General features: G+C 58.2%; 1 protein-coding gene across 1 annotated transcript; it reads left to right on the plus strand.

Moving 5' to 3' along the window:
• The first annotated feature begins 2656 nt into the window (after positions 1-2656).
• On the plus strand, positions 2657-27253 carry LOC128946316 (immunoglobulin alpha-2 heavy chain-like). Its single transcript, XM_054290098.1, has 4 exons — positions 2657-2802; positions 3360-3549; positions 4563-4907; positions 27236-27253. The coding sequence occupies exons 1-4, from the start codon at positions 2657-2659 to the stop codon at positions 27251-27253; spliced, it is 699 nt and encodes a 232-aa protein (XP_054146073.1).
• Positions 27254-27863: the final 610 nt, after the last annotated feature.

Raw genomic sequence — 27863 nt, forward strand, 5'->3', positions numbered from 1 at the left:
AACCACTGCTGTAGATGCCTGCGACGTATTCCAGCTCCTGCCCGGGTCTCTGGCGGATCCAGAGCATGTCAGAGCTGCCAAAGCTGAACCCGGACCCTCGGCAGAGGAGGCGCAGGGACCCCCTGGGGGGCTGGAGGTGCCCCCCTGCACTCCAGCAGGTTCACGGCCACCTGGAGCCCTGCGGGACAAATGGGAGATGGGGATGGGGCCAAAGCTCAACCCTACACCCAAATCCTGACTCTTGGCCCAAAACTGGGACCCTTGGAGTTCATCATCCTCCTCTAAGGTGGGTCCCACCACTTTTTGAAGCATGCCAGGCCAACTAGGGCTCTCTTCACCAATCAGGTTTCTCATCCCCATCTCCCCTTTGTCCCGCAGGGCTCCGGGCGGCCGTGACCCTGCTGGAGTGTGGGAGGGACCTCCAGTCCCCCGGGGGGTCCCTGCGCCTCCTCTGCCGAGGGTCTGAGTTCAATTTTGGGGGTTTTGAAATTGAATGGGCTTGACAGTGTCCCGGGCAGGGGCTGGAGTGGGTCGTGGGGGTCAGGTACGATGGTGCTGACACCTACTACGTGCCCTCAGTCAAGGGCTGGTTCACTATCTCCAGGGACAATGGGCAGAGCTCGGTGGCGCTGACCATGAACAACCTCAAGGACGAGGATTCCGCCACCTATTTCTGTGCCAAACGTGCTTATGGTGATAATTAGGCTTATGCTGAAACTTATAATTTTGTCCCAGTCTCCGTGCCCTTGCTCCCCTCCTGTCCCCATTCCCCAGGCCCTTCCCACAAACCCCAAGCCCTGACCCCGTTCCTGCCCCTTTGTCCCAACCCTGATAAGACCCAGATATCTGATTTGGGCTGATCCCCGTGCCATGCTGGCCGATCTGGATAACTCTGGGCGACAGAGTTCCCGAACAGCCAATCAGCTCAGAGATGCCACCATCTCAGCAAGCTCAGTGACTTCAGCTCTTTAGTGATTCTCAGCTCTCAGGATTACAGCTCTTTTATTGATTATCAGCTCTCTCAGGATTCCAGCTCTTTTATTGATTATCAGCTCTCAGGATTTCAGCTCGTTAGGGATTCTCAGCTCTCAGGATCTCAGCTCTTTGCTCACTCTCTGGGGCACCTTTGGCTGGGTCAGAAACAGACGGACAGAGAGGACAAGGAGAGGTCCTGGCGGCTCCACAGCCATGGTTCATTGAGGGATCTGTGAGGGGTTCCAGCGACAGCTCTTCTCCTGTCAGATGGGCTAAACCAGCCCCTTTTATAGGGTAGAGGGGGATCCAAACCTGTCCAACAGTGAGGGTCAGGGAGAAGACACAAATGGGGTTACAGAGAGAAGATGTGGGGCAGTGGGCAAAAGACAGGAGATTATTTTGCTGTTCCGTCATGACTGACCAGTTCCTGCTGTTACGTCTCAATCCTCCCTGGAGCTCGCGCAATCTCTGTGGATTCTGCTAAAGGACATGGGGTCAACACGATAGGCAACAGTCTCACAGCCACTACCATCATCAACAGATTTGGCACACAAATCACATCCGGAATCCTCGTCCCTGAGGTTGTTCATGGTCAGCGTCACTGAGTTCTGCCCGTTGTCCCTGGAGATCGTGACCCGGCCCTTGACAGCCGACGTGTAGGCGGTGGTGCCACCACTGGTGATCCCCGCCAGCCACTCCAGCCCATGCCGGGGTCTCTGGCGGATCCAGTACATGGTGGAACTGCCAAAACTCAACCCGGACCCTCGGCAGAGGAGGCGCAGGGACCCCCCGGGGGTGTGGAGTTTCCCCCCGCACTCCAGCAGGGTCAGGGCCGCGCCCCCATCCCCAAACCTTCAGTGGTTTTGCCACCAATTCCCTTTGTTTGTCCCCAGACATCCAACAGAGGTATCCTGAATGGTAAAGTGCCTTCACCCCTGCAATTAGCCCCAATCCATCCATTAATTATTCTGACAGCTCTTCTGACTTTTGCATCTACTCAGCCCCATCTCCCCTTTGTCCCGCAGGGCTCCGGGCGGCCGTGACCCTGCTGGAGTGCGGGGGGGGACCTCCAGCCCCCCGGGGGCTCCCTGCCCCTCCTCTGCCAAGGGTCCGGGTTCAGTTTCGGGGCTCACTCCATCACCTGGACCCGCCAGAGGCCCGGGCAGGAGCTGGAATTGCTGGCGCTGATCGACGCTAGCGGTGCCCACGCCTGGTACAAGACGTCGGTGCAGGGACGGTTCAGGATCTCCAGGAACAACGGGCAGAGCTCGGTGACGCTGACCTTGAACAACCTCAAGGACGAGGATTCCGAATCCTATTTCTGTGCCAGGGGTGCTGATGATGACGCCGATGATATTGAGGCCTGTGGGATTGGCACCACCACCATGGCTGTGTCCGCAAATGTCACCATTCCCCAGACCCTCCCCCAGATCCCAGCCCTCGTCTCCGCTCTAGGGGACTGAATTTGTGTCCCCAGCCCCGGGCCCAGCGCTGAACTTTGCGGCAGAGTTTGGGGGAAGATCAATGGCCAAGGGTTGGGGTTTTGGGTACGGAGAGGGGAAAGGAAAAGGCAGAAATGGTCACGGGCGGGGTCCGGGGCTGGGAGCTAGGGAAGAGTCTGACGAACGGGGAAAAGTTGGGGTGCTGTGTTTGGTGTGGGGCAATCACTGGGAAGGTCCCCATGAGCAACAGCAACAGGAGCACCAGTATTGACAGATTTCCCACAGAAATAGATGGCGGAATCTTCGACTTTGAGGTTGTTCACAGTCAGCACCACCGAGCTCTGCCCGTTGTCCCTGGAGATCCTGAACCGGCCCGTGACCGATGGTGCGTACCAGGTGCTGCCAACATTACTGTTATCTGCAATGTCCTCCATCCCCTGCCCGGGTCTCTGGCGATACCAGCCCATCCCAAAACTACCAAAACTGACCCCAGACCCTCGGCAGAGGAGGCGCAGGGACCCCCCCGGGGTGCTGGAGGTCCCCCCCGCACTCCAGGTGCGTCACGGCCGCCCGGAGCCCTGCGGGACAAAGGCCAGATGGGCATCAGGCCAAAGCTCAAACACTGACCCAAATCCTGACCCTTGGCCCCAAACTCGGACCCTGGAGGTTCATCATCCTCCTCCCAGGTTTGTCTCGATACTTTATCAAGCTTGACCCTCCAGTTTGCGGCCCTGAACGATCAGGTTTCTCATCCCCATCTCCTCTTTTTCCCGCAGGGCTCCGGGCGGCCGTGACCCTGTTGGAGTCCGGAGGAGACCTCCAGCCCCCCGGGTGGTCCCTGACGTTGCTGTGCCAAGGATCCCGGTTCAGTTTTGGTGGTTTTGCCCTACAATGGGTCTGCCAGAGACCCGGGCAGGGGCTGGAATGGGTCGCCTATATCAGCAACACTGGTGGCACCATCTACTACGCGCCGTCAGTCCAGAGTCGGTTCAAGATCTCCAGGGACAACGGGCAGAGCTCGGTGACGCTGACCACGAACAACCACAAGGACGAGGATTCCGCCACCTATATCTGTGCCAAAAGCTGGGATGGTTGTTGTGGTCCTGCTGCTGGTAAATTCATTGATAGTGATGTTGGTCACGGTGGTTTTTTCTGAGTCCTCAATTTTGAGTTCCCTCCTCTCCCAAAACCAGACCTTTCCCCCAAACCTCAGACCTTGACCCTTTGTCCCAAATCTCCCCAATTTGCCCCAAGGGTCAGCACTGACCCCAAACCCTCCTCTGCTCCTGCCCCAAAACTCAACCATTGGCCCCAAACCTTCACCCCTGGCCTCCAGGTCAGGCCTTTTCCGATCAGGGCCTGGGGAGCTTGGTGAGATTTTGGTGAAATGGGCAAAACTGGGGAGACAATCGAGACTAGGGGAAGGATGGGGCAAAGTTTGGGGGAAAATGGTGAAGATTTGACACAAACGGCTGGGATGCCGGGGAAGGATGGCTGGGCATTGGAGACATTTTTTGACCAACATGGGGGTGGCCCGCTGACAGAATTTTCGCCAATAAGACCAGGACCAGAAAAACCATAATCATTATTGCTACGTTTGGCGCAGAAATAAATGGCGCAATACTCGTCCTTGAGGTTGTTCATGATCAGCATCACCGAGCTCTGCCCGTTGTCCCTGGAGATCGTGAACCGACCATTGATTGATGGCGCGTGGTGGGTGGTGCCAACCCCATTGATACTTGCGAGGTATTCCAGGACCTTCCCAGATTTCTGGCGAATCCAGAACATTCCATAATTTCTGAAATCGAACCCGGCCCCTCGGCAGAGGAGGCGCAGGGACCCCCCGGGGGGCTGGAGTTCCCCCCCGCACTCCAGCAGGGTCACGGCCGCCCGGAGCCCTGCAGGAAAAAGGGGAAATGGGGATGAGGCCAAAGCTGAACATTGACCCAAATCCTGACTCTTGGCCCCAAACTGGGACCTTTGGACCACCCCATCCTAGTTGTCCTTCTCCTGCTGCCCCTCAGATGGGTCCCGCCCCATTTTCCAGTTTGACAAACCCACTTTGAGGCCTACAGCCAATCAGGTTTCTCATCCCCATCTCCCCTTTGTCCCGCAGGGCTCCGGGCAGCCGTGACCCAGCTGGAGTGCGGGGGGGACCTCCAGCCCCCCGGGGGTTCCCTGCGCCTCCTCTGCCTAGGGTCCGGGTTTGATTTTGGGAATTACGGAATGTACTGGATCCGCCAGAGACCCGGGCAGGCGCTGGAATTCGTTGCTGGGATCAATGCTGATGGTGTCAACACCTTCTACGCACCGTCGGTCAAGGGCCGGTTCAGGATCTCCAGGGACAACGGGCAGAGCTCGGTGACGCTGACCATGAACAACCTCAAGGACGAGGATTCCAGATCGTATTTCTGTGCCAAGCGAATTTCTGGTGGCAATGCTGGCACTGCCGGTGCTTTTGGCCCTGTCCTCATCACCGTGTCCTCAGCTGTCCCCAGACCTCTCCCCTGTGGTCACACATGGCCAGCGTCACCGAGGTCAGCCCGCTGTCCTTGGCCATGCTGACCCGACCCTTGACCGATGGAACGTTCCAGGTGACTCCACCCTTGCACCCATCTGCTGCTCACAGCATGGAGCCCTTGGCTCGAGATCACTTTCAACAATTTCATCTCTCCAAAATTTCAGGCGTATTTGGGAACAAAAACGGGTTTTTTCTCCATAGCTCCCAGAGAGGATTCCAGCCCAGCCCCAAGGAGCAGCCCCAGACACCGCGGCTGCTGAGGGAGAAGTGAAGCCCCAGGTGGGAGCGAGGGAGGGAGGGAGGGAGAAGAAGATGCCATGATTTTGGGGCTCCGCAGCCTCCCCCCACTTCCTCCCTGGCAGCTGCCGGGGCCCAGCCGGGGCAGGGAAGGAAACAGAAAGTTCCTGGTTTTGGTCATTGTGAACATCTGTGTTTGGCAGAGGGCAGCTCAGCCTCGGGGTGCTGCGGCAGAGCACCGGCTGCACAAAAAGCTTTGTGTGCAAAGGGGCCTGGAGCGATCCCCGTTCCGCACTAGGACGGAGGGGAACTAGGGGAGATTGGAGAGAAATGGGTAAATTGGGGGAAACCAAAAGCTGGGGCAGCAGGGGTGGAGTTTAGGGGGAAATGGTCAAGATTTGAAAAACAGGGGTGGGGATTTTAGGGAAGGATTAGAGAATTCTGAGATCTTTGGGAAGGGAGAGGAGAGGGTTTGGGACCACAACCACCATCAAGACCATAAGCAGCACCACCACTACCACAACCACTGCTGTAAAATTTGGCACAGAAATAAACGGCAGAATCGTCGTCCTTGAGGTTGTTCATGGTCAGCGTCACCGAGCTCTGCCCGTTGTCCCTGCAGATCGTGAACCGGCCCTTGACCGACGGCGTGTAGTCGGTGTAACCTCCAGTGTAGTAGATCCTTGCGACGTATTGCAACCCCTGCCCGGGTCTCTGGCGGATCCAGAACAGGTCAACACTCCCAAAATCAAACCCGGACCCTAGGCAGAGGAGGCGCAGGGACCCCCCGGGGAGTTGGATTTCCCCCCCGCACTCCAGCAGGGTCACGGCCACCCGGAGCCCTGCAGGACAAAGGGGAGATGGGGATGAAGGAAAACATCCACCCAAATGTTGATTCTTGCATGCACATTCTGATGTTGCCCAAAAATTGGGACCCTTGGACCTCACCATCTTCCTCCTGCAACTCCTGCTAGTCATCCCGGGTGGATCCCACACCCTTTTTCTGGAATGGCAGCGCCAACATTGACCGCAAAGCCAATCCATACCCTCATCCCCATCTCCCCTTTATCCCACAGGGCTCCAGCAGCCGTGACCCTGCTGGAGTGCGGGGGGGACCTCCAGCCCCCCGGGGGGTCCCTGCGCCTCCTCTGCCCCGGGTCCGGGTTCAGTTTCAGGAGTTTTGCCATGAACTGGGTGCGCCAGAGCCACGGGCAGGGGCTGGAATTTGTGGCATACATAAACATTGACGGAGCCACTTACTACGCGCCATCGGTCAAGGGCCGGTTCAGGATCTCCAGGGAAAACGGGCAGAGCTCGGTGACGTTAACCATGAACTACCTCATGGACGAGGGTTCCGGATCCCTTTTCTGTGCCAGGGCTGCTGATGGTTATGGTGCTGGTGGTAATGGTGACGATGCCCTTGATGGTCTCACGCTCCTGCCTTTCATCCCACTCCCATCATTGAGTCCCCAGAGTTCAGCTTTTCATCCCAAACCTCACCCATTGACCCAGCCCTTCACCCTTTGTCTCCATTTGCCACAATGGTCAGCACTGACCCAAAACCCTGCCCTGCTCCTGCCCCAAAACTCAACCATTGGCCCCAAACCTTCACCCCTGGGGTCCAGTTCAGGCCTGCTCCAACCAGGTCTTGAGAGCTGGGGGAGATTTGGGTGGAATGGGAAAAACTGGGAGAAATTCAGGGGCTGGGGCAGCAGGGGCGGAGTTTGGGGTTAAATGGCCGAGATTTGATGAAAAGGCCTGAGATTTGGTGGAGAGATCAGAGGAATATGGGATATTTGGGAACAAAGTGGAGGGATTTGGGACCAAGATCAGAACCAGCAATAAATGCCACACCAACAGTACCATCACTATAGGCACAACCACCAACAACGCATTTGGCACAGAAATAGGATCCGGAATCCTCGTCCTTGAGGTTGTTCATGGTCAGCATCACCGAGCTCTGCCCGTTGTCCCTGGAGATCCTGGACCGGCCCTTGACCGATGGCGCGTAGGCGATGCAGCCACCTTTGTCCTTGATCCCTGCCACGAATTCCAGCCCCTGCTAGGCTCTCTGGCGCACCCAGAACATGGAGAAACTCCCGAAATTTAACCCGGACCCTCGGCAGAGGAGGCACAGGGACCCCCCGGGGGGCTGGAGGTGCCCCCCGCACTCCAGCAGGGTCACGGCCGTCCGGAGCCCTGCGGGACAAAGGGGAGATGGCCACCAGGCCCAGCTGTGCCATTCTCATTCCCAGCACAGAGTCAGACACCATTCCCTCTGTCTCTCTGTCTCTCTCTCTCTCTCCCTCTCTCTCTCTGTCTCTCTCTTTCTGTCACAGGATTTTTCCTGGAGCAGCACAGAGAGAAGATGAAGAGGAAACAATTCCCATCTCTCCTCGCTGCTCCTGCTGTTTCTGCGTGTGTGGAAAGTGTCAGGGGGATTGTTCCCCTCCAGGGATTCATCATTTGGGTTCTGCTGCAGATTGTTTTGTTTCCTTGGCCAATGGGCTCCACGCCGTGACCTGGCTCTGTCAAACTCTCACGGGGATTCTTTAGGATTTTTCCGTCTCTTTTATACGGAATATTTTAGTATATCTTTAGTATAGATGTAATATAGCATTAATGAGATATAATATAGTATTAATGAGATATACTATAGTATTAATGAGATGAAATATTCCTTTAACGAGATGTAATATAGCATTAAAGAGATGTAATATAGTATTAATGAGATATAATATAGTATTAATAAGTTATAATATAGAATTAATGAGACATAATGTAGTATTAATGAGATATAATATATTATAAATGAGATGTAATATAGTAATAATGAGATATAATATTGTATCAATGTAATAAAATACAATATTAATGTAATATAGTAGAGATTTAATAGAGCAATTGTTCAACATTCTGCATAATGGAGTCAGATGCTGTGACCCAGCTGGAGTGCGGGGGGGACCTCCAGCCCCCTGGGGGGTCCCTGCGCCTCCTCTGCCGAGGGTCCGGGTTCAGTTTTGGGAGTTTTGGAATGTTCTGGATCCATCAGAGAGCCGGGCAGGGGCTGGAGTGGCTCGCAGGGATCAGCAGTGGTGGTTACACGGAGTACGCGGGTTTGGTCAAGGGCCGGTTTAGGGTCTCCAGGGACAACGGGCAGAGCTCGGTGACGCTGACCATGAACAACCTCAAGGACGAGGATTCCGGATCCTATTTCTGCGCCAAGGCTGCTGGTGCCAGTTGGGGTAATGATGTCTCTGCTCTTTGCCCCTTCCCCTTGACTGGGTCCCCTCCTGCCCCCAGGCCCCAGACCCTTCCACCAAATCTCAGCCCTTGACCCCATTCTTCACCCTTGGTCCCAGATCTCCCCCAGTTCCACCAACGCCAACCACGGAGGCAAAACCCCCAATCGGGTTCTGCCCCAAACCCAATAAAGTTTGCACGAAAATCACCCAATTCTGCCCAAAAACCCCACTTTGTTCTCCCAGCCACAGCTGCTGACACGAATCCCCAATTCTGACCAAAATCAGGACCCTGGGCCTCAAACCCCGACCTTCAGGGCAAAGTTTTAGGGCACAAAGGGGAGATTTGGGGTCGGGAGTTGTGGTTTGGGGTCAGCGGGTGAGAATTGGGACCGAGGCAGAGCAAGGTTGGGATCGATGGTCAAGGGCTGGGTGTGGGCTGGGGGTTTGGGGGAAGGGTCTGGGCAACGGGGACGGGGGGGACACGGGCATAGGGACAGCTTGGGCATTGTCAATAAAACCACCACCACCACCATCACCATCATCAGATTTGGCACAGAAATACGTGGCGGAATCCTCGAAATTGAGGTTGTTCATGGTCAGCGTCACCGAGCTCTGCCCATTGTCCCTGGAGATCGTGAACCGACCCTGGACTGACGGCGCGTACCCGGTGTAAGAACCACGGTGTCTGATGCCCGTGACCCATTCCAGCCCCTGCCCGGGTCTCTTGCGGACCCAGTTCATGGCAAAACTCCCAAAATCAAACCCGGACCCTCACCAGAGGGGGCGCAGGGACCCCCCGGGGGGCTGGAGGTCCCCCCCAGACTCCAGCAGGGTCACGGCCGCCCGGAGCCCTGCGGAACAAAGGGGAGATTATGGTAACAAGAAATCGGATTGGTCCAGAAGGGGAAAAGGGGCATGGCTTGCAGAAAAAGGGGCAGGACCCACTTGAGAGGGCAGCCAGGAAGAGGATATGGCGGCAGAAGTGTCAAAATTTTGGGCCAAAAGTCGGGGTTTGGGTCAAGGGTTTAGCTTTGGCCTCATCCCCATCTCCCCTTTGTCCCCCAGGGCTCCGGGCGGCCGTGACCCTGCTGGAGTGCGGGGGGGACCTCCAGCCCCCTGAGGGTTCCCTGCGCCTCCTCTGCCGAGGGTCCGGGTTCAATGACGGCAGTTTTGTCATGTGCTGGATCCGCCAGAGACCCGGGCAGGTGCTGGAATGGGTTGGAAGTATCAGCAGTGGTGGTCGCAGCACCTTCTATGCGCCATCCGTCAAGGGCCGGTTCAGGATCTCCAGGGACAACGGGCAGAGCTCGGTGACGCTGACCATGAACAACCTCAAGGACGAGGATTCCGGATCCTATTTCTGTGCCAGGGCTGCCTATAATAATTGGGTGCTGCTGCTGGTGTGGATGGTGTTAACCTCATCCCCATCCCCGTGTCCCCACCTGTCCCCATTCCCCAGCCCCTTCCCCACACCCCAGCCCCGGACCCCATTCCTTTCCCCGTGTCCCAGCTCTGAGCTGGCTCGGCCCCAAATCTCAGCTCTTCGCCCCAAACCTCAGCTCTTGGCTCCAACGCTCAGCCAAGGTTCCCAAACCTGGGTGCAAATGGTCGAGATTTGGGAAAATGGGCCAGATTTGGTCTGTGTCTGTGACTCAGATCCACCACTGAAATTCTGGGCCAAAACAGGTCCAGTGTGGGGCAATGTGGGATTTGAGGGCCGAGACTGAGCTCAGGGTGAAACCAGCTCTGATTTGGGGCCAGGAGCTGAGATTTGGGGCCAGAGCAGGGCAAGGTTGGGACAAAGGGTCAGGAGTGGAGGGAAGGGTTGCGGCACGGGGACAGGGAGAAAATCATAAACAATATTTGCAGCACCCCAACCAGCACCATAACCATCAGCACCCCTGGTGCAGAAATAGGATCCGAAATCCTCGTCCTTGAGGGTGTTCATGGTCAGCGTCACCGAGCTCTGCCCATTGTCCCTGGAGATTGTGAACCGAACCGTGACAGACGGCACATAGCGGGTGTCTCCACCATTGCCCCAGATCCCTGCGAGCCACTCCAGCCCCTGCCCGGGTCTCTGACGGACCCACTGCATGGCAACACTCCCAAAATCAAACCCGGACCCTCGGCAGAGGAGGCGCAGGGACCCCCCGGGGAGTTGGATTTCCCCCCCGCACTCCACCAGGGTCACGGCCGCCCGGAGTCCTGCGGGAAAAAAGGGAGATAGGGATGGGAAACCTGATTGGTTGAGGGCCTCAAAGCAGGTGTGGTCTGCTGGAAAACGGGACTGGACCAACCTGGGAGGAGGATGATGAACTCCAAGGGACCCAATGTGGGGCCAGGAGTCAGGATGTGGGTCAACGGTTGAGCTTTTCCATCCCCTTTGTCCCGCAGGGCTCTGGGCGGCGGTGACCCTGCTGGAGTGCGGGGGGGACCTCCAGCCCCCCGGGGGGTCCCTGATCCTTCTCTGCCGAGGGTCCAGGTTCGATTTCGGCAGTTTTGGGATGGGCTGGGTCCGCCAGAGACCCGGACAGGCGCTGGCGTTCGTAGCACAGATCAACACTGTTGGCAAAACCCACTATGGAGATTCGGTCCAGGGTCGGTTCACGATCTCCAGGAATAACGGGCAGAGCTCGGTGGTGCTGACCATGAACAACCTCACGGACGAGGATTCCGGGTCCTATTTCTGTGCCAAGGATTCCTATGGTGGCTGGAATGCCACCCATGCCATTGGTTTCACTCCCGATGGTTGGGTTGGTGCTTGGGGTTTCAGCCCCGTCCCTGTCCCTAGCTGTCTCCAGACCCTTCCCTAAACCCCCCTGACCCACCCCTGACCCTTCGTCCCAGCCCTGCCCCCTTTGCCCCAACGCTGCCCATTGGCCCAAAACACCCCTGGTTCTGGCCCCAAACTCAACTCTCAGCCCCAAATCTCCCCCTCGTGCCCCAAAAGTGCCCCAAGGGTAGAGATTTGGGGACAGTGGGTGAGGTTTGGGTCAGCGGCTGTGGCTGGGAGCCCAAAGTGGGGATTTGGGGCAGAATCGGGCGAGTTTTGGGGCCAAAGTAGGAGGGCTTGGGGCAGAACCAGTTTGTGGGTTTGGGGTCTTGGGTCACCATTGGTGGAAATAGGGGAGATCTGGGAAAAGGGGTCAAGAATGAGGTCAAGGGCTCAGATTTGGGTAAAGGCTCTGAGATTTGGGGACAAGAGGGGCTCAGGCAAGGGCGCTGCCACCACGGGAAAGGTCAATAAAAACAGCACCAGCAGCCCAAGCAGCACCAGCAACTTTGGCACAGAAATAGGATCCGGAATCCTCACCCTTGAGGTTGCTTATGGTCAGCGTCACCGAGCTCTGCCCGTTGTCCTTGGAGATCGTGAACCGGCCCTTGACCAACGGCGCGTAGATGGTGCTGGAACCATCGCTCCTGATCCACGCGATGAATTCCAGCCCCTGCCCGGGTCTCTGGCGGATCCATGACATGTCAAAATTCCCAAAACTGAACTCGGACCCTCGGTAGAGGAGGTGCAGGGACCCCCCGCGGGGCTGGAGGTCCCCCCCGCACTCCAGCAGGGTCACGGCCGCCCGGAGCCCTGCGGGACAAAGCGGAGATGATTAAAAATGAGAAATGTGATTGCTCCAGAAGGGGAAAAGGTGCTTGTGTTCCAGAAAAAAGGGGCGGGACCCACCTGGGAGGGGCAGCAGGGGCAGCAGGGCCAGGAGCAGGAGGGACCTCAAGGCCAAGGCCGGGATGTGCTGGGGCTGGGGTCCTGGGGGGTTTTGGGTGTTGTTAACGCGGTATTGCGTTGGAAATCAATGTGGAACCCTGAGGAGAAGGTGTCCAATTAATTAATGACAATATTGAGTTTAATTCCAGCTTTTGAGTAACTTCATGATACCCAAAAATTCTGGTGGAGGTTTGGGACCAAACCAGTGCAGTTATGAGTGAAATTGGTGAGGATTTGGGGATGGGCTCCGGGCGGCTGTGACCCTGCTGGAGTGCGGGGGGCACCTCCAGCACCCCAGGGGGTCCCTGCGGGTCCTATGCCGAGGGTCCGGGTTCGATTTTAGCAGTTTTGGGATGGGCTGGTATCGACCGAGGCCTGGATGAGGGCTGGAGTACGTCGCAAGGATCAGTGACACTGGAGGTTACACCGAGTACGCGCCATTGGTCAAGGGCCGGGTCACAATCTCCAGGGACAACGGGCAGAGCTCGGTGATGCTGACCATGAACAACCTCAAGGACGAGGATTCCGCAACCTATTTCTGTGTCAAAGCTCCTTGTGGTCGTGGTGCTGCTCCTGCTGATTATATTGACGGTGCTCGTGATGTGCCCATCTCCGTGTCCCCGTACCCATTCCCCAGACCCTTCCCCCAAACCCCCAGCCCACACCCAGCTCTTGACCACTGATCCCAACCTTGCTCTGCCTAGGCCCCAATTCTCACCCGCTGACCCCAAACCACAACTCCTGACCCCAAATCTCCAATTTGTGCCCCAAAACTTGATTCTGAAAGTGGATACTTCTGGTCATGGGTTAAGATTTCGGTCAATTTTGCGGCCAAGAGTGGAGAATTTGGGGCAGAGCCAGAGAAGGGTTGGGAGATAGGGTCAGAAATGGGGTCAGGGGCAGAGTTTGGGAGAAGGGTCTGGGGAACCTGGACAGGGCGGGGACAGAGCCATGGGGATGGGGTCAGAACCATCCGCAGCAGAACCCCAAGTATCAAAGGCAGCTTTCCCGCAGAAATAGGAACCGGAATCCTCGTCCTTGAGGTTGTTCATGGTCAGCGTCACCGAGCTCTGCCCGTTGTCCCTGGAGATCCTGAACCAGCCCTGCACTGATAATGCGTAGGTATAGCTGGATCCATCATTCTTGATCACTGCGACGTCTTCCAGCCCCCGCCCGGGTATCTGGCACATCCAGAACCTTCTGAAACTCCTGAAATTGAACCCGGACCCTCTGCAGAGGAGGCGCGGGGAGCCCGGGGGGGTTGGAGGGCCCCCCCGCACTCCAGCAGGAACACGGCCAGCCAGAGCCCTGCGGGACAAAGGGGAGATGGGGATGAGGGAACAAATCCACCCAAATGTTGATTCTTGCCTGCAGACCCTGATGTTGGCCCCAAATTGGGACCCTGGGACCTCCCCATCCTCCTCCTGCAGCTCCTGCTGGCCCTCCCAGGTGGATCCCACACCCTTTTTCTGGCATGGCGGTGCCCACTTTGGGTCCATAACCAATCCAGCTCCTCCTCCCCATCTCCTCTTTGTCCTGCAGGGCTCCGGGCAGCCGTGAACCGACTGGAATGTGGGGGGGACCTCCAGCCCCCCGGGGGTTCCCTGCGCCTCCTCTGCCGAGGGTCCGGGTTTGATTTCGGGAGTTACCCCATGAGCTGGGTCCGCCAGAGACCCGGGCAGGGGCTGGAGTGGCTCGCAGGCATCTACAGTGATGGTTCCTACATCTACTACGCGCCATCGGTCCAGGGCTGGTGCAGGATCTCCAGGGACAACGGGCAGAGCTCGGTGACGCTGACCATGAACAACCTCAAGGACGAGGATTCCGGATCCTATTTCTGCACCAAGGGTTTTGCTGGTTATGCTGGTGATAACAATGCCTGCTGTATTGACCCCTTCCCTATCACTGTGTCCCCCCCTGTCCCCATTCCCCAGACCCTTCCCCAGCTCCCAGCCCCTGACCCAGCCCGTGACCATTTCCCCATTTCCCTTCCCCCTCTCCGGCCCCAAACCCCAACCCTTGGCCGTTGATCTTCCCCCAAACTCTGCCCCAAAGGTCAGCGCTGGGCCCGGGGCTGGGGACACGAATTCAGTCACCGAGAGCGGGGACGAGGGCTGGGATTTGGGGGGAGGGTCTGGGGTATGGCGACAATTATGGACGCAACAAAGGGGGGGGGCTACATGCTCCATAACCAGCACCAGCAGCGTCACTACGATAAGCAAGAACAGCATTACAACCCTCAGGAGTTTTGGCACAGAAATAGAATCCGGAATCCTCGTCCTTGAGGTTGTTCAGGGTCAGCGTCACCGAGCTCTGCCCGTTGTCCCTGGAGATCGTGACCCGGCCCTTGACCGATGGCGCGTAGCTGGTGCTGGAACCGTCTTACTTGATCGCTCCAATGTATCCCAGCCCCTGCCTGGGTCTCTGGCGCACCCAGTACAGGGTGGAATCCCCGAAATCGAAGCCAGACCCTCGGCAGAAGAGGTGCAGGGAACCCCCGGGGGCCTGGAGGTCCCCCCCGCACTCCAGCAGGGTCACGGCCGCCCGGAGCCCTGCGGGACAAAGGGGAGATGGGGATGAGGTGATGCAAAAGTCAGGCGAAGGTGCCCAATTATTGAATGGGTGGATTGGGACTAATTGCACGGTTTAAGGCACTTTACCATTCAGGATACATCTGTTGGAGATTTGGGGACAAAGAAAGGGAATTGGGGGCAAAACCGGTGAAGGTTTAGGGATGGGGGAGCGGCAGTGACCCTGCTTGAGTGCGGGGGGGACCTCCAGTCCCCTGGGGGGTCCCTGCGCCTCCTCTGCCGAGGGTCCGGGTTCAGTTTTGGGAGTTTTGGAATGTTCTGGATCCATCAGAGAGCCGGGCAGGGGCTGGAGTGGCTCGCAGGGATCAGCAGTGGTGGTTACACGGAGTACGCGGGTTTGGTCAAGGGCCGGTTTAGGGTCTCCAGGGACAACGGGCAGAGCTCGGTGACGCTGACCATGAACAACCTCAAGGACGAGGATTCCGGATCCTATTTCTGCGCCAAGGCTGCTGGTGCCAGTTGGGGTAATGATGTCTCTGCTCTTTGCCCCTTCCCCTTGACTGGGTCCCCTCCTGCCCCCAGGCCCCAGACCCTTCCACCAAATCTCAGCCCTTGACCCCATTCTTCACCCTTGGTCCCAGATCTCCCCCAGTTCCACCAACGCCAACCACGGAGGCAAAACCCCCAATCGGGTTCTGCCCCAAACCCAATAAAGTTTGCACGAAAATCACCCAATTCTGCCCAAAAACCCCACTTTGTTCTCCCAGCCACAGCTGCTGACACGAATCCCCAATTCTGACCAAAATCAGGACCCTGGGCCTCAAACCCCGACCTTCAGGGCAAAGTTTTAGGGCACAAAGGGGAGATTTGGGGTCGGGAGTTGTGGTTTGGGGTCAGCGGGTGAGAATTGGGACCGAGGCAGAGCAAGGTTGGGATCGATGGTCAAGGGCTGGGTGTGGGCTGGGGGTTTGGGGGAAGGGTCTGGGCAACGGGGACGGGGGGGACACGGGCATAGGGACAGCTTGGGCATTGTCAATAAAACCACCACCACCACCATCACCATCATCAGATTTGGCACAGAAATACGTGGCGGAATCCTCGAAATTGAGGTTGTTCATGGTCAGCGTCACCGAGCTCTGCCCATTGTCCCTGGAGATCGTGAACCGACCCTGGACTGACGGCGCGTACCCGGTGTAAGAACCACGGTGTCTGATGCCCGTGACCCATTCCAGCCCCTGCCCGGGTCTCTTGCGGACCCAGTTCATGGCAAAACTCCCAAAATCAAACCCGGACCCTCACCAGAGGGGGCGCAGGGACCCCCCGGGGGGCTGGAGGTCCCCCCCAGACTCCAGCAGGGTCACGGCCGCCCGGAGCCCTGCGGAACAAAGGGGAGATTATGGTAACAAGAAATCGGATTGGTCCAGAAGGGGAAAAGGGGCATGGCTTGCAGAAAAAGGGGCAGGACCCACTTGAGAGGGCAGCCAGGAAGAGGATATGGCGGCAGAAGTGTCAAAATTTTGGGCCAAAAGTCGGGGTTTGGGTCAAGGGTTTAGCTTTGGCCTCATCCCCATCTCCCCTTTGTCCCCCAGGGCTCCGGGCGGCCGTGACCCTGCTGGAGTGCGGGGGGGACCTCCAGCCCCCTGAGGGTTCCCTGCGCCTCCTCTGCCGAGGGTCCGGGTTCAATGACGGCAGTTTTGTCATGTGCTGGATCCGCCAGAGACCCGGGCAGGTGCTGGAATGGGTTGGAAGTATCAGCAGTGGTGGTCGCAGCACCTTCTATGCGCCATCCGTCAAGGGCCGGTTCAGGATCTCCAGGGACAACGGGCAGAGCTCGGTGACGCTGACCATGAACAACCTCAAGGACGAGGATTCCGGATCCTATTTCTGTGCCAGGGCTGCCTATAATAATTGGGTGCTGCTGCTGGTGTGGATGGTGTTAACCTCATCCCCATCCCCGTGTCCCCACCTGTCCCCATTCCCCAGCCCCTTCCCCACACCCCAGCCCCGGACCCCATTCCTTTCCCCGTGTCCCAGCTCTGAGCTGGCTCGGCCCCAAATCTCAGCTCTTCGCCCCAAACCTCAGCTCTTGGCTCCAACGCTCAGCCAAGGTTCCCAAACCTGGGTGCAAATGGTCGAGATTTGGGAAAATGGGCCAGATTTGGTCTGTGTCTGTGACTCAGATCCACCACTGAAATTCTGGGCCAAAACAGGTCCAGTGTGGGGCAATGTGGGATTTGAGGGCCGAGACTGAGCTCAGGGTGAAACCAGCTCTGATTTGGGGCCAGGAGCTGAGATTTGGGGCCAGAGCAGGGCAAGGTTGGGACAAAGGGTCAGGAGTGGAGGGAAGGGTTGCGGCACGGGGACAGGGAGAAAATCATAAACAATATTTGCAGCACCCCAACCAGCACCATAACCATCAGCACCCCTGGTGCAGAAATAGGATCCGAAATCCTCGTCCTTGAGGGTGTTCATGGTCAGCGTCACCGAGCTCTGCCCATTGTCCCTGGAGATTGTGAACCGAACCGTGACAGACGGCGCATAGCGGGTGTCTCCACCATTGCCCCAGATCCCTGCGAGCCACTCCAGCCCCTGCCCGGGTCTCTGACGGACCCACTGCATGGCAACACTCCCAAAATCAAACCCGGACCCTCGGCAGAGGAGGCGCAGGGACCCCCCGGGGAGTTGGATTTCCCCCCCGCACTCCACCAGGGTCACGGCCGCCCGGAGTCCTGCGGGAAAAAAGGGAGATAGGGATGGGAAACCTGATTGGTTGAGGGCCTCAAAGCAGGTGTGGTCTGCTGGAAAACGGGACTGGACCAACCTGGGAGGAGGATGATGAACTCCAAGGGACCCAATGTGGGGCCAGGAGTCAGGATGTGGGTCAACGGTTGAGCTTTTCCATCCCCTTTGTCCCGCAGGGCTCTGGGCGGCGGTGACCCTGCTGGAGTGCGGGGGGGACCTCCAGCCCCCCGGGGGGTCCCTGATCCTTCTCTGCCGAGGGTCCAGGTTCGATTTCGGCAGTTTTGGGATGGGCTGGGTCCGCCAGAGACCCGGGCAGGCGCTGGCGTTCGTAGCACAGATCAACACTGTTGGCAAAACCCACTATGGAGATTCGGTCCAGGGTCGGTTCACGATCTCCAGGAATAACGGGCAGAGCTCGGTGGTGCTGACCATGAACAACCTCACGGACGAGGATTCCGGGTCCTATTTCTGTGCCAAGGATTCCTATGGTGGCTGGAATGCCACCCATGCCATTGGTTTCACTCCCGATGGTTGGGTTGGTGCTTGGGGTTTCAGCCCCGTCCCTGTCCCTAGCTGTCTCCAGACCCTTCCCTAAACCCCCCTGACCCACCCCTGACCCTTCGTCCCAGCCCTGCCCCCTTTGCCCCAACGCTGCCCATTGGCCCAAAACACCCCTGGTTCTGGCCCCAAACTCAACTCTCAGCCCCAAATCTCCCCCTCGTGCCCCAAAAGTGCCCCAAGGGTAGAGATTTGGGGACAGTGGGTGAGGTTTGGGTCAGCGGCTGTGGCTGGGAGCCCAAAGTGGGGATTTGGGGCAGAATCGGGCGAGTTTTGGGGCCAAAGTAGGAGGGCTTGGGGCAGAACCAGTTTGTGGGTTTGGGGTCTTGGGTCACCATTGGTGGAAATAGGGGAGATCTGGGAAAAGGGGTCAAGAATGAGGTCAAGGGCTCAGATTTGGGTAAAGGCTCTGAGATTTGGGGACAAGAGGGGCTCAGGCAAGGGCGCTGCCACCACGGGAAAGGTCAATAAAAACAGCACCAGCAGCCCAAGCAGCACCAGCAACTTTGGCACAGAAATAGGATCCGGAATCCTCACCCTTGAGGTTGCTTATGGTCAGCGTCACCGAGCTCTGCCCGTTGTCCTTGGAGATCGTGAACCGGCCCTTGACCAACGGCGCGTAGATGGTGCTGGAACCATCGCTCCTGATCCACGCGACGAATTCCAGCCCCTGCCCGGGTCTCTGGCGGATCCATGACATGTCAAAATTCCCAAAACTGAACTCGGACCCTCGGTAGAGGAGGTGCAGGGACCCCCCGCGGGGCTGGAGGTCCCCCCCGCACTCCAGCAGGGTCACGGCCGCCCGGAGCCCTGCGGGACAAAGCGGAGATGATTAAAAATGAGAAATGTGATTGCTCCAGAAGGGGAAAAGGTGCTTGTGTTCCAGAAAAAAGGGGCGGGACCCACCTGGGAGGGGCAGCAGGGGCAGCAGGGCCAGGAGCAGGAGGGACCTCAAGGCCAAGGCCGGGATGTGCTGGGGCTGGGGTCCTGGGGGGTTTTGGGTGTTGTTAACGCGGTATTGCGTTGGAAATCAATGTGGAACCCTGAGGAGAAGGTGTCCAATTAATTAATGACAATATTGAGTTTAATTCCAGCTTTTGAGTAACTTCATGATACCCAAAAATTCTGGTGGAGGTTTGGGACCAAACCAGTGCAGTTATGAGTGAAATTGGTGAGGATTTGGGGATGGGCTCCGGGCGGCTGTGACCCTGCTGGAGTGCGGGGGGCACCTCCAGCACCCCAGGGGGTCCCTGCGGGTCCTATGCCGAGGGTCCGGGTTCGATTTTAGCAGTTTTGGGATGGGCTGGTATCGACCGAGGCCTGGATGAGGGCTGGAGTACGTCGCAAGGATCAGTGACACTGGAGGTTACACCGAGTACGCGCCATTGGTCAAGGGCCGGGTCACAATCTCCAGGGACAACGGGCAGAGCTCGGTGATGCTGACCATGAACAACCTCAAGGACGAGGATTCCGCAACCTATTTCTGTGTCAAAGCTCCTTGTGGTCGTGGTGCTGCTCCTGCTGATTATATTGACGGTGCTCGTGATGTGCCCATCTCCGTGTCCCCGTACCCATTCCCCAGACCCTTCCCCCAAACCCCCAGCCCACACCCAGCTCTTGACCACTGATCCCAACCTTGCTCTGCCTAGGCCCCAATTCTCACCCGCTGACCCCAAACCACAACTCCTGACCCCAAATCTCCAATTTGTGCCCCAAAACTTGATTCTGAAAGTGGATACTTCTGGTCATGGGTTAAGATTTCGGTCAATTTTGCGGCCAAGAGTGGAGAATTTGGGGCAGAGCCAGAGAAGGGTTGGGAGATAGGGTCAGAAATGGGGTCAGGGGCAGAGTTTGGGAGAAGGGTCTGGGGAACCTGGACAGGGCGGGGACAGAGCCATGGGGATGGGGTCAGAACCATCCGCAGCAGAACCCCAAGTATCAAAGGCAGCTTTCCCGCAGAAATAGGAACCGGAATCCTCGTCCTTGAGGTTGTTCATGGTCAGCGTCACCGAGCTCTGCCCGTTGTCCCTGGAGATCCTGAACCAGCCCTGCACTGATAATGCGTAGGTATAGCTGGATCCATCATTCTTGATCACTGCGACGTCTTCCAGCCCCCGCCCGGGTATCTGGCACATCCAGAACCTTCTGAAACTCCTGAAATTGAACCCGGACCCTCTGCAGAGGAGGCGCGGGGAGCCCGGGGGGGTTGGAGGGCCCCCCCGCACTCCAGCAGGAACACGGCCAGCCAGAGCCCTGCGGGACAAAGGGGAGATGGGGATGAGGGAACAAATCCACCCAAATGTTGATTCTTGCCTGCAGACCCTGATGTTGGCCCCAAATTGGGACCCTGGGACCTCCCCATCCTCCTCCTGCAGCTCCTGCTGGCCCTCCCAGGTGGATCCCACACCCTTTTTCTGGCATGGCGGTGCCCACTTTGGGTCCATAACCAATCCAGCTCCTCCTCCCCATCTCCTCTTTGTCCTGCAGGGCTCCGGGCAGCCGTGAACCGACTGGAATGTGGGGGGGACCTCCAGCCCCCCGGGGGTTCCCTGCGCCTCCTCTGCCGAGGGTCCGGGTTTGATTTCGGGAGTTACCCCATGAGCTGGGTCCGCCAGAGACCCGGGCAGGGGCTGGAGTGGCTCGCAGGCATCTACAGTGATGGTTCCTACATCTACTACGCGCCATCGGTCCAGGGCTGGTGCAGGATCTCCAGGGACAACGGGCAGAGCTCGGTGACGCTGACCATGAACAACCTCAAGGACGAGGATTCCGGATCCTATTTCTGCACCAAGGGTTTTGCTGGTTATGCTGGTGATAACAATGCCTGCTGTATTGACCCCTTCCCTATCACTGTGTCCCCCCCTGTCCCCATTCCCCAGACCCTTCCCCAGCTCCCAGCCCCTGACCCAGCCCGTGACCATTTCCCCATTTCCCTTCCCCCTCTCCGGCCCCAAACCCCAACCCTTGGCCGTTGATCTTCCCCCAAACTCTGCCCCAAAGGTCAGCGCTGGGCCCGGGGCTGGGGACACGAATTCAGTCACCGAGAGCGGGGACGAGGGCTGGGATTTGGGGGGAGGGTCTGGGGTATGGCGACAATTATGGACGCAACAAAGGGGGGGGGCTACATGCTCCATAACCAGCACCAGCAGCGTCACTACGATAAGCAAGAACAGCATTACAACCCTCAGGAGTTTTGGCACAGAAATAGAATCCGGAATCCTCGTCCTTGAGGTTGTTCAGGGTCAGCGTCACCGAGCTCTGCCCGTTGTCCCTGGAGATCGTGACCCGGCCCTTGACCGATGGCGCGTAGCTGGTGCTGGAACCGTCTTACTTGATCGCTCCAATGTATCCCAGCCCCTGCCTGGGTCTCTGGCGCACCCAGTACAGGGTGGAATCCCCGAAATCGAAGCCAGACCCTCGGCAGAAGAGGTGCAGGGAACCCCCGGGGGCCTGGAGGTCCCCCCCGCACTCCAGCAGGGTCACGGCCGCCCGGAGCCCTGCGGGACAAAGGGGAGATGGGGATGAGGTGATGCAAAAGTCAGGCGAAGGTGCCCAATTATTGAATGGGTGGATTGGGACTAATTGCACGGTTTAAGGCACTTTACCATTCAGGATACATCTGTTGGAGATTTGGGGACAAAGAAAGGGAATTGGGGGCAAAACCGGTGAAGGTTTAGGGATGGGGGAGCGGCAGTGACCCTGCTTGAGTGCGGGGGGGACCTCCAGTCCCCTGGGGGGTCCCTGCGCCTCCTCTGCCGAGGGTCCGGGTTCAGTTTTGGGAGTTTTGGAATGTTCTGGATCCATCAGAGAGCCGGGCAGGGGCTGGAGTGGCTCGCAGGGATCAGCAGTGGTGGTTACACGGAGTACGCGGGTTTGGTCAAGGGCCGGTTTAGGGTCTCCAGGGACAACGGGCAGAGCTCGGTGACGCTGACCATGAACAACCTCAAGGACGAGGATTCCGGATCCTATTTCTGCGCCAAGGCTGCTGGTGCCAGTTGGGGTAATGATGTCTCTGCTCTTTGCCCCTTCCCCTTGACTGGGTCCCCTCCTGCCCCCAGGCCCCAGACCCTTCCACCAAATCTCAGCCCTTGACCCCATTCTTCACCCTTGGTCCCAGATCTCCCCCAGTTCCACCAACGCCAACCACGGAGGCAAAACCCCCAATCGGGTTCTGCCCCAAACCCAATAAAGTTTGCACGAAAATCACCCAATTCTGCCCAAAAACCCCACTTTGTTCTCCCAGCCACAGCTGCTGACACGAATCCCCAATTCTGACCAAAATCAGGACCCTGGGCCTCAAACCCCGACCTTCAGGGCAAAGTTTTAGGGCACAAAGGGGAGATTTGGGGTCGGGAGTTGTGGTTTGGGGTCAGCGGGTGAGAATTGGGACCGAGGCAGAGCAAGGTTGGGATCGATGGTCAAGGGCTGGGTGTGGGCTGGGGGTTTGGGGGAAGGGTCTGGGCAACGGGGACGGGGGGGACACGGGCATAGGGACAGCTTGGGCATTGTCAATAAAACCACCACCACCACCATCACCATCATCAGATTTGGCACAGAAATACGTGGCGGAATCCTCGAAATTGAGGTTGTTCATGGTCAGCGTCACCGAGCTCTGCCCATTGTCCCTGGAGATCGTGAACCGACCCTGGACTGACGGCGCGTACCCGGTGTAAGAACCACGGTGTCTGATGCCCGTGACCCATTCCAGCCCCTGCCCGGGTCTCTTGCGGACCCAGTTCATGGCAAAACTCCCAAAATCAAACCCGGACCCTCACCAGAGGGGGCGCAGGGACCCCCCGGGGGGCTGGAGGTCCCCCCCAGACTCCAGCAGGGTCACGGCCGCCCGGAGCCCTGCGGAACAAAGGGGAGATTATGGTAACAAGAAATCGGATTGGTCCAGAAGGGGAAAAGGGGCATGGCTTGCAGAAAAAGGGGCAGGACCCACTTGAGAGGGCAGCCAGGAAGAGGATATGGCGGCAGAAGTGTCAAAATTTTGGGCCAAAAGTCGGGGTTTGGGTCAAGGGTTTAGCTTTGGCCTCATCCCCATCTCCCCTTTGTCCCCCAGGGCTCCGGGCGGCCGTGACCCTGCTGGAGTGCGGGGGGGACCTCCAGCCCCCTGAGGGTTCCCTGCGCCTCCTCTGCCGAGGGTCCGGGTTCAATGACGGCAGTTTTGTCATGTGCTGGATCCGCCAGAGACCCGGGCAGGTGCTGGAATGGGTTGGAAGTATCAGCAGTGGTGGTCGCAGCACCTTCTATGCGCCATCCGTCAAGGGCCGGTTCAGGATCTCCAGGGACAACGGGCAGAGCTCGGTGACGCTGACCATGAACAACCTCAAGGACGAGGATTCCGGATCCTATTTCTGTGCCAGGGCTGCCTATAATAATTGGGTGCTGCTGCTGGTGTGGATGGTGTTAACCTCATCCCCATCCCCGTGTCCCCACCTGTCCCCATTCCCCAGCCCCTTCCCCACACCCCAGCCCCGGACCCCATTCCTTTCCCCGTGTCCCAGCTCTGAGCTGGCTCGGCCCCAAATCTCAGCTCTTCGCCCCAAACCTCAGCTCTTGGCTCCAACGCTCAGCCAAGGTTCCCAAACCTGGGTGCAAATGGTCGAGATTTGGGAAAATGGGCCAGATTTGGTCTGTGTCTGTGACTCAGATCCACCACTGAAATTCTGGGCCAAAACAGGTCCAGTGTGGGGCAATGTGGGATTTGAGGGCCGAGACTGAGCTCAGGGTGAAACCAGCTCTGATTTGGGGCCAGGAGCTGAGATTTGGGGCCAGAGCAGGGCAAGGTTGGGACAAAGGGTCAGGAGTGGAGGGAAGGGTTGCGGCACGGGGACAGGGAGAAAATCATAAACAATATTTGCAGCACCCCAACCAGCACCATAACCATCAGCACCCCTGGTGCAGAAATAGGATCCGAAATCCTCGTCCTTGAGGGTGTTCATGGTCAGCGTCACCGAGCTCTGCCCATTGTCCCTGGAGATTGTGAACCGAACCGTGACAGACGGCACATAGCGGGTGTCTCCACCATTGCCCCAGATCCCTGCGAGCCACTCCAGCCCCTGCCCGGGTCTCTGACGGACCCACTGCATGGCAACACTCCCAAAATCAAACCCGGACCCTCGGCAGAGGAGGCGCAGGGACCCCCCGGGGAGTTGGATTTCCCCCCCGCACTCCACCAGGGTCACGGCCGCCCGGAGTCCTGCGGGAAAAAAGGGAGATAGGGATGGGAAACCTGATTGGTTGAGGGCCTCAAAGCAGGTGTGGTCTGCTGGAAAACGGGACTGGACCAACCTGGGAGGAGGATGATGAACTCCAAGGGACCCAATGTGGGGCCAGGAGTCAGGATGTGGGTCAACGGTTGAGCTTTTCCATCCCCTTTGTCCCGCAGGGCTCTGGGCGGCGGTGACCCTGCTGGAGTGCGGGGGGGACCTCCAGCCCCCCGGGGGGTCCCTGATCCTTCTCTGCCGAGGGTCCAGGTTCGATTTCGGCAGTTTTGGGATGGGCTGGGTCCGCCAGAGACCCGGGCAGGCGCTGGCGTTCGTAGCACAGATCAACACTGTTGGCAAAACCCACTATGGAGATTCGGTCCAGGGTCGGTTCACGATCTCCAGGAATAACGGGCAGAGCTCGGTGGTGCTGACCATGAACAACCTCACGGACGAGGATTCCGGGTCCTATTTCTGTGCCAAGGATTCCTATGGTGGCTGGAATGCCACCCATGCCATTGGTTTCACTCCCGATGGTTGGGTTGGTGCTTGGGGTTTCAGCCCCGTCCCTGTCCCTAGCTGTCTCCAGACCCTTCCCTAAACCCCCCTGACCCACCCCTGACCCTTCGTCCCAGCCCTGCCCCCTTTGCCCCAACGCTGCCCATTGGCCCAAAACACCCCTGGTTCTGGCCCCAAACTCAACTCTCAGCCCCAAATCTCCCCCTCGTGCCCCAAAAGTGCCCCAAGGGTAGAGATTTGGGGACAGTGGGTGAGGTTTGGGTCAGCGGCTGTGGCTGGGAGCCCAAAGTGGGGATTTGGGGCAGAATCGGGCGAGTTTTGGGGCCAAAGTAGGAGGGCTTGGGGCAGAACCAGTTTGTGGGTTTGGGGTCTTGGGTCACCATTGGTGGAAATAGGGGAGATCTGGGAAAAGGGGTCAAGAATGAGGTCAAGGGCTCAGATTTGGGTAAAGGCTCTGAGATTTGGGGACAAGAGGGGCTCAGGCAAGGGCGCTGCCACCACGGGAAAGGTCAATAAAAACAGCACCAGCAGCCCAAGCAGCACCAGCAACTTTGGCACAGAAATAGGATCCGGAATCCTCACCCTTGAGGTTGCTTATGGTCAGCGTCACCGAGCTCTGCCCGTTGTCCTTGGAGATCGTGAACCGGCCCTTGACCAACGGCGCGTAGATGGTGCTGGAACCATCGCTCCTGATCCACGCGACGAATTCCAGCCCCTGCCCGGGTCTCTGGCGGATCCATGACATGTCAAAATTCCCAAAACTGAACTCGGACCCTCGGTAGAGGAGGTGCAGGGACCCCCCGCGGGGCTGGAGGTCCCCCCCGCACTCCAGCAGGGTCACGGCCGCCCGGAGCCCTGCAGGACAAAGCGGAGATGATTAAAAATGAGAAATGTGATTGCTCCAGAAGGGGAAAAGGTGCTTGTGTTCCAGAAAAAAGGGGCGGGACCCACCTGGGAGGGGCAGCAGGGGCAGCAGGGCCAGGAGCAGGAGGGACCTCAAGGCCAAGGCCGGGATGTGCTGGGGCTGGGGTCCTGGGGGGTTTTGGGTGTTGTTAACGCGGTATTGCGTTGGAAATCAATGTGGAACCCTGAGGAGAAGGTGTCCAATTAATTAATGACAATATTGAGTTTAATTCCAGCTTTTGAGTAACTTCATGATACCCAAAAATTCTGGTGGAGGTTTGGGACCAAACCAGTGCAGTTATGAGTGAAATTGGTGAGGATTTGGGGATGGGCTCCGGGCGGCTGTGACCCTGCTGGAGTGCGGGGGGCACCTCCAGCACCCCAGGGGGTCCCTGCGGGTCCTATGCCGAGGGTCCGGGTTCGATTTTAGCAGTTTTGGGATGGGCTGGTATCGACCGAGGCCTGGATGAGGGCTGGAGTACGTCGCAAGGATCAGTGACACTGGAGGTTACACCGAGTACGCGCCATTGGTCAAGGGCCGGGTCACAATCTCCAGGGACAACGGGCAGAGCTCGGTGATGCTGACCATGAACAACCTCAAGGACGAGGATTCCGCAACCTATTTCTGTGTCAAAGCTCCTTGTGGTCGTGGTGCTGCTCCTGCTGATTATATTGACGGTGCTCGTGATGTGCCCATCTCCGTGTCCCCGTACCCATTCCCCAGACCCTTCCCCCAAACCCCCAGCCCACACCCAGCTCTTGACCACTGATCCCAACCTTGCTCTGCCTAGGCCCCAATTCTCACCCGCTGACCCCAAACCACAACTCCTGACCCCAAATCTCCAATTTGTGCCCCAAAACTTGATTCTGAAAGTGGATACTTCTGGTCATGGGTTAAGATTTCGGTCAATTTTGCGGCCAAGAGTGGAGAATTTGGGGCAGAGCCAGAGAAGGGTTGGGAGATAGGGTCAGAAATGGGGTCAGGGGCAGAGTTTGGGAGAAGGGTCTGGGGAACCTGGACAGGGCGGGGACAGAGCCATGGGGATGGGGTCAGAACCATCCGCAGCAGAACCCCAAGTATCAGAGGCAGCTTTCCCGCAGAAATAGGAACCGGAATCCTCGTCCTTGAGGTTGTTCATGGTCAGCGTCACCGAGCTCTGCCCGTTGTCCCTGGAGATCCTGAACCAGCCCTGCACTGATAATGCGTAGGTATAGCTGGATCCATCATTCTTGATCACTGCGACGTCTTCCAGCCCCCGCCCGGGTCTCTGGCACATCCAGAACCTTCTGAAACTCCTGAAATTGAACCCGGACCCTCTGCAGAGGAGGCGCGGGGAGCCCGGGGGGGTTGGAGGGCCCCCCCGCACTCCAGCAGGAACACGGCCAGCCAGAGCCCTGCGGGACAAAGGGGAGATGGGGATGAGGGAACAAATCCACCCAAATGTTGATTCTTGCCTGCAGACCCTGATGTTGGCCCCAAATTGGGACCCTGGGACCTCCCCATCCTCCTCCTGCAGCTCCTGCTGGCCCTCCCAGGTGGATCCCACACCCTTTTTCTGGCATGGCGGTGCCCACTTTGGGTCCATAACCAATCCAGCTCCTCCTCCCCATCTCCTCTTTGTCCTGCAGGGCTCCGGGCAGCCGTGAACCGACTGGAATGTGGGGGGGACCTCCAGCCCCCCGGGGGTTCCCTGCGCCTCCTCTGCCGAGGGTCCGGGTTTGATTTCGGGAGTTACCCCATGAGCTGGGTCCGCCAGAGACCCGGGCAGGGGCTGGAGTGGCTCGCAGGCATCTACAGTGATGGTTCCTACATCTACTACGCGCCATCGGTCCAGGGCCGGTGCAGGATCTCCAGGGACAACGGGCAGAGCTCGGTGACGCTGACCATGAACAACCTCAAGGACGAGGATTCCGGATCCTATTTCTGCACCAAGGGTTTTGCTGGTTATGCTGGTGATAACAATGCCTGCTGTATTGACCCCTTCCCTATCACTGTGTCCCCCCCTGTCCCCATTCCCCAGACCCTTCCCCAGCTCCCAGCCCCTGACCCAGCCCGTGACCATTTCCCCATTTCCCTTCCCCCTCTCCGGCCCCAAACCCCAACCCTTGGCCGTTGATCTTCCCCCAAACTCTGCCCCAAAGGTCAGCGCTGGGCCCGGGGCTGGGGACACGAATTCAGTCACCGAGAGCGGGGACGAGGGCTGGGATTTGGGGGGAGGGTCTGGGGTATGGCGACAATTATGGACGCAACAAAGGG

The sequence above is a fragment of the Melozone crissalis genome, unplaced genomic scaffold, assembly GCF_028551555.1.
Source record: "Melozone crissalis strain CALT ecotype California unplaced genomic scaffold, PUWL_Pcris_2 ptg000079l_1, whole genome shotgun sequence".
Taxonomy (NCBI): domain Eukaryota; kingdom Metazoa; phylum Chordata; class Aves; order Passeriformes; family Passerellidae; genus Melozone; species Melozone crissalis.

Bases quoted from the DNA above. Each gene is read 5' to 3' on its own strand.
- LOC128946316 (XM_054290098.1), top strand. From the start codon at position 2,657: ATGAGCAACAGCAACAGGAGCACCAGTATTGACAGATTTCCCACAGAA. The intron at 2,803-3,359 runs GTGCGTACCAGG...CGCCTATATCAG, and splicing joins GAACCGGCCCGTGACCGATG to CAACACTGGTGGCACCATCT. The intron at 3,550-4,562 runs GTTGGTCACGGT...ACCCAGCTGGAG, and splicing joins GTAAATTCATTGATAGTGAT to TGCGGGGGGGACCTCCAGCC.